We start from the raw sequence: 12,080 nt of genomic DNA, 5'->3' as shown, positions 1-12,080 counted from the left end.
TGTAGCATTCTGAAGGACTGTATTGATTTTGTTCCAAATAATATGAATTTTCAATATTATATTGATGACTTTCAAGGTGGGCATTATCATAAGTGGCGCTTGTCTTCCATATGTAATTGCAAACTAAATTTGAAACATGAAAATGTGCGATTTAATTTTTTTGTAGCAGATGTTCTTTTCAATAATATACGTGTAGCATTTGATATTGTGCTGATACGTGTATGCGTGTATTAAAGTGGCAATGATGCCGCCGAAACAATTTTGTTGTAGAAAAAGTACCAAAAGAGTCATTCATCAATATACATGCATGTACTTATGTACTAAGATTTGGCATCCAATTCTCTTCCTGATCTTAAATTGTGTTCACCCTATTTGTATTGAATAGATTTTGCCCTATTTAATGTCTTTAAGAATTTGTCTCTTTTTTAAAGGGTTTACGCCTTATTTTTGTACAGTAATCATGAATAAGAAATGGAAATGATGTACAGATATTCTTGCTTCATACAAGAAGTACATGTATTATGCATGGAAAATTCCAAAGAACTGAATGGCTGAATAAGTTGCATGAGTCTTCATTAATTACTTTTAGCAATTGAGCCAAACTTTGAGATGTTGCATAATAAACCTCACTTTTGTTTTAAAAAAAAAAGTGACCAAATATGTATTCAGATTTAGATTTTTTTTATGAGCATACAAAAAATAAGTAAGTGACATGTGTTCTTAAACATGTTAAAATGCCCTCACATTTTATTTAAATTTTTTTATCCCCCTTGCTTTCAAGCCAGACTAAAACTTCATCATGATCAAGTTACGTGTAGTTGTTAAGCACCCGTCTTTAGATTTTCAGCACTTTCGTTGCTTCAAACAAAAAATATGCAAATGATGTACTCTTCCTTTAAGTCTAGACTGATCTAAAAAAAGTCTTCAGATTTAAAACCTCACTGTAAACAATGATAAAACTGAAGCAATAGAAAAACTGAAGTTGGTCGTATTTTTAAAAAAAGTTTATTCTGAGTACAGACAACTCTCTGTACACCTTTGAACATAATACATTCACATGCCTTTCATGGAAAAAAAAAATCTTTTTTACAAGCAGCTAATAAACATAATGCTTTGTTTCTTTTGTGAGTTGATATTCATGGGTTCGGTTGATGTTCATGCTACAAAATGATGTGAACGACTTATATAATCCACTTATGACGGCAAAAATATCAGATAAATACATATGGAATAATAAAACCTTTTGTACACACCAATGCATTTTTTTTTCTTCATTCGTAACTGCTTCCCGAACATAAATGTGTACAGAGCAGAATGAATGAAAACAATGTACCACAATAATTACAGTCCATAAACTCAAACAAATATACATCTCCACTAAAACACATGTGCCATGCTTGACTTTTACAGTTCCATAATGGTAATAAAAAAAATAACCAATAATAACCTGACCTGCTTTGATAATTGAAGAGCAATATTTGCTCAATTTGCACGCCATACTTTGGACTAGAATAGCGTATCCTACAGTTTGAACGGAAAGTTGTCGGCCACACCACAAAGCTTGCGCAGTCTCGAGATGATCAGTCATTTTCTTGTGCGGCAACTTGCTATTGTATTTCGTCACCTCATGGTGCACCTAGTGAAGCATATTCCTGTGCAGTTTACTGCCATTTTAATTCACGTTAGAAACTGCCAAATCTTTCAATAATAGCTCATACATACATTGTAAGCACGTCAGCAAAAGGGTATTGTGAAGTCACTGGATTTAAGCCCAACTCTTCACAAGAAGAGGTTGTTTCATTTGTAGGGGTCATTGTCACTCAGAAGACTTGTTGCAAAAGTGTTGGAATATCTTAACTCGTGGTGAAGTCCACGCAATGTGGTTGATGCATTTACAAATTTGTAGTGCTGGGTAACTATTGAAATGGATCATTTTATTTGCTTACGATGTGCATTCATCCATCTTCCTCCAATGTTGCCCAGTGGCCATTAAAGGGAAAATACAACATTTGCAAACATTAAGAAATAAAACTACCAAATTATTTTGAAATACCTTGCTGGACTGTTAGTGAATGACAGTCTAAAGCATCCTGTAAAATCATGGCACCTGGTATACTGTCATTTTCAAGAAAAGTGTTATTTTCGTATCAATTTCCAACGTTGGTCAGCCGACCAGCGTTGGAAAAAAACTGGGTTTTTTTCAAATACTGGCCCCAGTGGACCATATTTAGTTAGTCTGGTTTTGTTTGCAATGGATTACACACCTGTGAACGGGTACAAGCCATCTAGACTGGTTCCATGACCTTACGATTCTCCAACGTCAATAAATTGCTCCGTTTCATCTTAAATGGAGTCAGGGAACCAGACTACAGGAAAATGATTGCTTTTCTTGGTTTTTTTAGCATCTACGAACCGAAAACGTAAAAAAAGTCAGTGTAACAATATTTGCTATATATTACCAACCCCCCAAATCCATCCATTTCTGAAAATTACAGCAAAAGCAAATGATGTATATTCCCTTTGAAGTGGGGAAGGGACCACACTCATGTATGTACATTGGCACTGTAAGTATGTAAAGCCCGGCGCACATTTTTCTGATTTTACCGGATCACCAGTATGGTTTTTTTTTTTCACCGTTACGGTTATACATTCCATTCTATAATCGGTCACATGATAATCGGCTACACGATGATCAGTCACATGACGACCAGTCGCATGTCGACAAAATGGCAGCTGTCAATTTGGAATCGTTCGACTTTCTTTGTGAATCTGATTGGTTAATATAAATGTTGCGTCCGGTGAAACCTTTCCGGCGACATCAGATCCGGTGAAATCAGATTTGAAAAACCATTGCATTGGCCACCTTCTGTTATGGCTATGTGTCTCATCTGTTCATTCCCTTCTGGTATACATGTACATATACTTTGGTAGATGAGTTTCAATCATAGAGCTATATTAAATTACTAGAGCGCTAACTCCTCATTCTTGCGCGCGGAGACGCTTTGAAGCCGCTCTGGGCGCAGACATTTTGAATTTATGTGCGTGTTTGTAGAACACAATCAAAATAGATGGACTGAATTTTAAAAGTGTACTCTAAATGCCACGCGTAAGTAGAAGATATGCAAACAACTTAAACGCGTCATGACGGTTCAAAAAACGTCACGGCGAAAAGCATCTGCAGCGGAGGGACGCGCACACGTTGCGCTGTTTGCGTAGAGCAAAATGAAACACTCATTTGCTGATTGTGCGTTTCAGTTTTGGGCGTACCGGCTTCGATGACGCACCGGTATGGAATACAAACGCAGATATGCAAACAGCCGTACAAAAGCCGTACAAAATTTCGAGTTTTCCATAGGTTTGTGTACAAACATGGATGCGCCCATCAGGCATGACTTTGTACATCGAGTTAGCGCTCTAGTAATTTAATATAGCTCTATGGTTTCAATGGCAATTTTGTGTTGCCAGAATGTATAGATGGATGTAGCTGTACCATACAGCTTGATCACAATCACTGTCAATCCTGCATACTCATGCTGGGAGTTGTGCTACGGATGACATGTCTGTGTAAGATACTTTGTTAAAGTAATCCAACATATCTCGGAAATGTGATGGCCTATGGCGAAGCAGTTCTTATTAGAATATAAACATATTAAGTTTGTCATGCAGAACATCTACACAGCTCTTTGTCATGTGCTCGTAAAAGTCACCGTAATCAACTGTCTCCATACAGTGTACCTTTTAGTCCAAATGAAGGAAGCGTCTACACGTACCACTCACGGCCAAGGTATCACTGTATCACAGGTCGTTGGATTTCTACTGACGAGTTCCAGCTCGCTCCAATTCAAGTCTGGTTGGCATGAACAAGCTTGTATGCTGGGCATCTCTTGCTCTACTCTACCCTCCAAAACACTTCCCCCAAATTACCCGTTTACCAAATGAACATTGCCACAGGGGTGAGCAGCCACACACTGCAAGGAACGTCATGAAGCTCATCTTGATAAGCAAATGAGCACCCTTCATTTTTTTTAACCTTTGCTGAGTAATTGGAATGTGCATACTTCAATGCACTCCTCTGGAAGGTATTGGCAAACAAAATTTCATAGAGCCAGGGCTGTAAACAAACAGCAGCAGCAGCGATCAGTTACTCAATATGAGTCCTGAGTTAGCTCATGAGTCCACGCTCAGCAACAGCGATCAGTAACTCAATAGGAGTCCTGAGTTAGCTCATGAGTCCACGCTCAGCAACAGCGATCAGTATCTCAATAGGGGTCCCGAGTTAGCTCATGAGTCTACGCTCGTTTCCAGATGCTCCACCTCGTTGCATATGTCCTGCAGCGCTCGGTCCAGTTCGTCCCTCTCCGACATGATGGAGTGGCTGTACAGTCCCATGTCAAATCCACCGATGGAGGAGGAGGCCTCACTGTTTGTGCGCCTCGAGCGCTGGGGGCTGGTGTAGTAGTAGCCGTTGGCCGCAGCATCCTGGATGCCCATCCTCTCCAGAGTGTTCTCAAAGAAGTCTATGTCCTTCTCTGGAATGTAGGGTCTCATACCTGGAGGAAAAATAAGCAGTAGTGGTGCATAAATGTTGGGCGCGATCAGTGGATCTGCGCTATCACTTGATTGTGCAGAAATTTTTGCGATCAGTCCATCCTGTGGGAAATCTCAGACTTTACTTCCCTTTTTCATTACAATCCTCCAGGGCCGTGAATTGGAAAGAACACGTGATCGACTGATGGTGGCGCGACCCACCAATGGTGGCACGATCGACCGAAAGCGCAGCGCGATCGACCGATCGAGCAGATCCACCCATCGCTCCCAACATAAACATACAAACAGAAGACTGTGACAGCTAGAGGGCAAATATACATGTGATTTGAGGCTTTGAATGATGAGAGTACGACTTGGAGGTTTTTTCGGCTGATTCAGTATACACCACGTAAATCGATTATCTCTTGAACAGGATGCTTGATAATCTAGCTGCTGCAAGATTCGAATGCAGTCCTTTACTTTGTTTTACACTGTTTTACCTACATTAAGAACATTGCTTTAACCCTAACCCTGCCAGACGCAGCACAGTGCATCAGGTGGAAAAGTCTGGTGCACTTTGATGGAAAATGCTACCAACACCAGTGCAGAAACCGGCCACTTCTGAGACACTGAGAGCTAGTCCCATGGAACAATGCCCGAGTTGTATCCTGCTGCAGTGGGTGACCACAGACTCTGAGGCAGTTTGGCCTTGAGACTTTTGACCTGATGGATCTTGCTGCACTGGGCAGGCTTGTCACTTAGACAAGTGTTGCATGTTGCTGCGTTTGGCAGGGTTTCTAGCCAAAATACCCTGGAGGGTTAGGGTTAACATAGTAGTTATACCTGGGAAGAGCAGTTTGCGTTCTGGGCCGTAGAGCGTTTGAAGTCTGCTGCAGAACTCTTTTATTGACCCCGTTTGTCGGTAGTCACGTAGGATTGCCGCAAACTGTTGAAGCTCATCAGATGAGAGCTTACTCCGGAGCTGGTGAGATAAGCAACAACAAAAAAAATCACTCGTACAAATTTGTTACTTACATGTACATGAGTACATCATTCAATTTACGGACGTTTAACATGGAGGGAAATCTGCTCATGTTCCACCTCTGTGACAAGGTTTTGAATCCACCATGGGCAGACAGTCGAATTTGGTTTTTAGGCCCCGTCTGATTTTGTTAGTTTCTCTGCCAAAAAAATGGTTCAGGGATTTTCCATCCACCCCTAAAACTGGTCATTTCTTCATTTGTCTTCTCTCTGAAGGTTTCCTTGGGGCTTCAGAGCTCAGTGCCTGTGCATTCTTTTGAAACCCTTGGTTTCAGATAAACTGTGGAGTTGTGTGGACCTCGCTTTGATGACTAGGATGAACAGTGATTTGGAGGTGATTTCTCACTGGTGTTTTGGACTTGTCCTTAGTGATTCGGGACTTGGACTAGGGCTTCATCATCATCATCATCAAGTCGGCCACAGCCGGACTCCGATACGACTGCCCCACTCCCTCCGGTCCGCCATAAAGGTGGCAAGCTCGCCGGCCGTCTCCACTCCAGTGTCTTTCTTCAGCACCCCCACGTTAGACATAACTTGCCTACCCTGCCTCTTCCTGCCACGTTTCGGCTCCCACAGAACCCCCTGGTGAGCCTTGAGCTCAGGGTGGCGCTGGCAGTGCCCCGCCAGTCACATCCGGCGTGCTGCTATTTTGCCACCCACAGTTGGGACTAAGTGTGCATGTACGCGTAGAGGGGAATGTGTCTGTTGAACACTGAACTATACAAGTAACACCATACTTACCACTTCAATGTACTCTTGCAGCAATACTTTGGCTGTGACACTCAGGTCATCCATACTATTGCTGGGTCTGAGTGCTGGCGAGCTTGGGTATTCAGATGACGCTGTACTAGATCTGAAAGCAAGTGGTACAAGAAGGTGACCCGATTCAAGATAATAACTTTTGTAAGAATTATCCAAACTGTCTTGAAATTGCTGTCCAAGAAAATGACACCTGCTAACTTTCCATACATTTTATGGTGCCAATTAACAAGTCTCAACTGTTTTTTTTTCAGCATGTAAGATTTTAAATGCATTCACGGTCAGAATGGAACCGATCTTAAGGCTGGTTCATAATCGGCGCGAAAGCAAATGAGAACGTGAATTTGTGATGTCAGGGCAAGTTTTTGTGCTGTGAATTCGCAAAAGTTTAAAGGTGTAGTCCATCGTTTGTAATTTGGGCATTTTGCTCGTTTGAAGCAATAAACTTGCTCAAAATCTAAAGAAGGGTGCTGAACAACTAACCTGAAGTCAGCTGTATATTCCGAGAAAACAGCATTCTAGGATCTCAATTTCAAATCACAAGTTGCTGAATCATGTTTGAAATTGGGCCTGAATTCAGCGTCCGAGACACGTTCTTACTGAGCCGATTACTATCGTTCAACCAAGTATGTTTTTCAACACTAATTACGTCAGTTACTTTTTGGATAGCTGCAAATGATGGACTGTAGCTTTATTTAACACCTTTCAACTCTGGCTAATTTCACAGGGAATGCTTCGTGACGTCAAATTCGCATCGCATAGGCCCGTGAAGTATGAACCTGCCTTTAGGACATTGAATGCCAGAACTAGGTACTCACGGTGGCGGCTGGAAGACATCTGGATCAAGAGCAGTTCTGCTGACCACACTCCTCGACACTGGGGAATGAAGACAAAGTCGTCGTGTTGGTTCATGATGTAAATATTCTAGAATTTGCCGAGTGACATTTCAGCTTGTACACAATGTTAAACCTCAGTCATGCGACCCGTTCTCTGGTCCAACACTGAAGACTGGTTCAAACTGATTGCAAACTTTGCTTTGTGATTTCACTGTGGCATGGCAAATCTGGCAAATGGCAAATTTTGCCAAAATGTTGGCAAACATGGCAAATTTTGCCATTAACACATTTCAATCATGGCAAATTGTGAATGTTTTGCGACATCATTATCACTTTGCAGTTCCGAACTTCCATGTTGATTCTGATAGATCGAGGGGGGGGGGGGGAGGGGGGGAGGTTGTTATAGTAGTTGACAGTGAAGTTTTATGTGGCTTTAACATTATGCTAAGTTTTATCACAAATTTTAAATTATTCATTAGAGCAGACTGATATTAATTTGTAATGAACTTTTATTTCGTTGCTTTCATAATCTACTCGCAAGTTCCAAAAAATGAAGATTTTATCTCGCCTTCAATTTATGGCCGACTCGTGAATACGGTTCATATTGTCTGACTGACTTGCTCACTATAAAGTAAAAAGATTGTCCTAAACTATTTTTGGGGTCTAGCTTGACAAGGCAAGCCTAATCTGTGCACTGCCTTACCACTTCCAAGTGAAGTGTTCCTTGCCGCACGTATGATGCTCTGATCAAAGTATTTCATTGTCAATTCAGTGTAGACTACGTAGAAGATCTGCTGGGCCAATGCACACACTTCATCAGCACTTTCCTGGTGAGAAAAACAAAATCCTCGTGATATCGAGTTCAACATACCAGGCTTGGAAGTGATGGCGCTCAAAAAATGAAGCGATGGGCACAACTGATTGAATTCAGATTTGAAAATAAAATTGATGTTCAACTTTTCCAGTGGTTTTCTACGTGATGTGCAACTGAGCTATTGAGCCCATACTAAAGCATCTTTACGGTCAAGGAACGAACTTGATAAACACTCAGTAGTTTCTGTGATTGGATCTCTAGAGTGATCAGGAAGTCCAAGATTCTGGTGACCCTGTTTCTACTTCTTCAACCTCATTCTGTTTCTTCTAGCCCGGAGTAGTTCTCTTTCGTCAAACAGTCGACTACCTACCTTGGAACGACACTCGAACACCACCAGGTTACACTGCTCCTGCTGATTGTCTGTCGCTGAAATATTAGACAAGAAAGACAAGGTAAGGAGTATTAATAGCCTGGCATCTGTTAGTGCTCATTAGAAACCATCCATTAGAATCTTGAGTCTTATACTTCGGAGGCCTGGAGTATTGATGTAAGGAAATCACACGCTGGGCTTGAATGCGACCAATGCAAATTAACCTTAACTTTACAAAATCCGTCAAAATCCAACCCCCCTTCCCCCAAATTTTGGGGATTTTGTCGTACATGGTCCTGCAGACATCAACAACTCGGGTACCCGGTTCACGCACAGCCCTACAAGGGAAACGCTGCTTAAATGTCCGTCAATAACATCAATATGGTTTATTTCTTCAGCAAGTCGAGGATCATTTTCTCAAAAATGAGGCCTTCATATAACCGTGATCAATTGTACAACAACTATGGACCTTACCGATTTTGAACATTACAAGATGTTGGCCATCGTCCCTGACGTAACTCACAGCGGCTATGTCGTGGATTGGCAATCGTACTAACGTTTCCTGAAAGCAAACACAATTTTATTTCACACTAGAAGAGTTGCAAGGGTTTCTCAGAAGTTACAAATCAGAAAGTAAAATTGAGACCGAGTTTGCTGTTCTGTGTTGTGGACAGTGACTCTGATATAAAAATCCATGTTGGTGCAATGAAAACCAATGTCTATTAGTTGGACACTGAAGCACTGATCTTTCTCGTGAAAAGAAAAAAAGTCTTAGAGAGGAATGGTTAGCAAGACTTGCTGCAATATTTTCAGGAGTTTGTAAGAAAAATTTCAAATGTCTGCTGTGGTGGGGTTCGAACCCGCGATCTCCTGCTTACAAGTGCAGAATTCTTAACCAATCAACCACCACTCAACCAAGCTTGTTGGGTTAGCTGGCCGGATCAAATTGCATGGCAGGCACAGCAATCAAAGGCTTTGTACTTACTTCGCCGTCTCTTTTGACCACTTTGATCTGTTTGGCCGATACTGACAAGATGGCGTCGTGTTTGTTGTCCCTTGTACTCCAGGGTAGTAGCCCTTTTTTCTGAAGATTAAAAAAAAAAATCAATTTGTATTTATTTTATTAATATAATTAATTCATATTTTAACTGGTTGGCCCATTCTGTGGAGTCCACTGGTCTCCCATGGGGCCAGGAAAGAGAAGACAATGTCAAGAAATTACAGTTTTAGAGGTGGGAGGAAAACCCCAGATGAATATTCTGAGGAAAGCCCACGGAATCAGGTAGGGACTGAAAACCCAATCCACATATTGACCCAGGCAGGAATCGAACCCGGGTCAACAGTGTTGGAAGGCGAGGACAGTACCACTCGCCAGCCTGACTCCCCATTTTTTGTTCAATGAATTCAACAGTTGTAGCTGTGTCATTCCCAATCTACGTTAATTAACCTACAAAATGCAGCAGTGAAATGGATGAAGTTTTTTGTTCTAAGTAGGACAATTTCAGAATCATCTCAATCTTACCTTTCCCTTATCAATGATTCTTAGCAGCTCTGTACGTTTTGTTGGGTCTAACCCATATGGCACATTGGGAATCACTCCCAAATACTGGAAAAGAAAGGGAAAAAACATCAAACGTCAATGAATTGAGACCATAAGATAAGCCTTCTGAAGACCAGAATTATTCGTGGCTTTTTCCATTTTCCTCACAAAATTTTGGAAACATTTGGTTGAAAACTTGGAAGGCCAGAAGTCTTTTATATGACATCACTGAGTGATCGTTACAAATTAAAATGATATGCTTTAATTTTTTAATGAAATATGGACTCATTATGAGCAAAGTGTAAAACTTCATTCTTTTAAACCTCTTCTTTTCTTTGTCTGTTACGTAAGGTCTAATATACAATTATAAGCATATCAAGTCGCACAATTTGTAATATCACACTTAAACTGTTTCGTTTGTTCATGTTTTGGAAGTTTTTTTTAATGATTGGCTTTTTTTTACTTGTGTACCTGTAAAATATACTACATGTAGGCCGAGTAAAAGTAAACCAAATCATCTAAAATCTGGAAAGAAAAAAAAATGATGCAGAAATTTGACAAGCGACCCACCTTTATTGCGATTTCTAAAAAGCTATCGATGAGGATCTGTGGATCCACTTTGTACTCGGGCGGGCTGAGCTCCATAGTCTTCAATGGTCGCCTGCCCTCCAGTATTGTGTGGTGGTGGGGCATCTGTGAGGGGAGTTCGTGCGATTCTCTTGACTCTCGATGGGAGTGCCTGCTGATACCAACCCGACTTTTGTCTTTGTCCTTGTCTTTGTCCTTGTTGAAAAGACCTAACAACCCTCCTTGCTGAAATGCAACACAGAGCAGAACTCATCATTGTATAAGTTTTAAAAGGTAGTCGTGTAGTTCCCGACCCCGTTCCATAATAAAGAGGATTGAAAAGACACTCTTCATGTTTTGGGACTTACCTAAAATAGTTACCAGCTGGAAAAATAACTTATATTTGTTAGTTCGCTATACCATATTGAATATTGGCATGTAGAAAAAGGGCCGTTTTTTTTATTGATGAGGAAAATTATGGGGTAAAATGATAACAGCGCCTGAACTGCCATGACTGCTGTGACTAGCACATCTCTGACATGTCTGAGTTTTTAACAGGTAAGACGCCACAGTTTACAAAATGGCAATAACCTAAAGTTTATTTTCACAAAGATTCCCATATCTGGCCATCACTTGTCACCCTGTGCACAAACCCTATGAGACTGGTCTGAAAATTGGTAGACCTAGACATGTACAATGTCTAGTCAGGCATATCATTAATAAAATCATTGGAATTTTTCACAAATTTTACAAAAGTTACACATCTTCAAACTAAAACAGCAGGCCTTTTTTTAATGACGTTCTGTTTTCCCCCCGATCATTCACGGCGAGGCCACTTGAGCCTTGAGAGTATGAAAGCAAAAAGTTTAAATTTTTCACGAAATCAGTGCAATGCCTTCAATTGTAGATCACTCGAGCAAATTCACACGGGTTCGTCTGGGTGTGGTCACTTCGTTTGAGAATCTCGGCATTCAATTCATTGAAATACCTTCCTTTCCCAATGGCAGTATTATTATACAATAAAAATAAGGCATTTTGCAATCTTCAAATTGTATGAGTTTGCAATAAAATCGGAAATCTGACAGCACCCCCAAAAATGATTTCGTCGGCCATTTTGATTTGTTTCAAAATCTGGTTGTTAAAAACAATGAAACAATTTCTCTTGATTCCTACCTTTTTGGACGAAGACTTTGGAGCAATATCCTCTTCCATGCCCATGACCTGAACTGTTAAAATATAGAGATGCTTAATTTGGTATTTTCTTTTCGAAAATACATTATTATGAGGTTCTCTTTTTGCATGCGATTTCAATGTGCCTGCGTCGTCTGCAAAATCCGTGACAATCGAAAAAACACAATAAACACTTTGGTGACTGGTACCGGGCGTACAACGACTCATCATTTAACAGGAGAAGCCGTGAACCATGGAACAAAGAGTACGTGGATATCCCCATGTGTAAAATGAATCATTCCCGGGGGAACAATAAGGTATTACAATGGGTGATTGCAAGAAGAATTCAGGAGGGGTATGTTGTTTGGGCATGACAGGTGTGTGGGCATGGACCGATTTGGGGGCGTGGCTCTATCTGTAACTTCAGGGGGGCCGGGGTGCTGACCCACACAAGGG

The 12,080-nt window shown here is 41.0% G+C and overlaps 1 protein-coding gene across 2 annotated transcripts; it reads right to left on the bottom strand.

The window, feature by feature from the left end:
* Positions 1-3,358: 3,358 nt before the first annotated feature.
* LOC119729075 (cerebral cavernous malformations protein 2 homolog) lies at positions 3,359-11,858 on the bottom strand. Of its 2 annotated transcripts, XM_038201580.1 has the most exons (12): positions 11,628-11,858; positions 10,458-10,700; positions 9,870-9,953; positions 9,333-9,431; positions 8,822-8,909; positions 8,348-8,403; positions 7,867-7,990; positions 7,146-7,203; positions 6,310-6,421; positions 5,371-5,509; positions 4,272-4,550; positions 3,359-4,214 (listed from the first exon to the last, which is right to left on the bottom strand). In XM_038201580.1, the coding sequence occupies exons 1-11, from the start codon at positions 11,853-11,855 to the stop codon at positions 4,282-4,284; spliced, it is 1,500 nt and encodes a 499-aa protein (XP_038057508.1). In that variant the 5' UTR covers positions 11,856-11,858; the 3' UTR covers positions 3,359-4,214; positions 4,272-4,281. The 2 variants fall into 2 exon arrangements, with proteins under 2 accessions (XP_038057508.1, XP_038057507.1); XM_038201579.1 differs by having other exon boundaries at positions 3,359-4,550; positions 11,628-11,857.
* Between the last annotated feature and the right edge of the window lie 222 nt (positions 11,859-12,080).

Source organism: Patiria miniata, unplaced genomic scaffold (assembly GCF_015706575.1).
Source record: "Patiria miniata isolate m_02_andy unplaced genomic scaffold, ASM1570657v1 HiC_scaffold_20, whole genome shotgun sequence".
Classification (NCBI taxonomy): domain Eukaryota; kingdom Metazoa; phylum Echinodermata; class Asteroidea; order Valvatida; family Asterinidae; genus Patiria; species Patiria miniata.
This window is presented reverse-complemented; position numbering and strand designations above follow the sequence as displayed.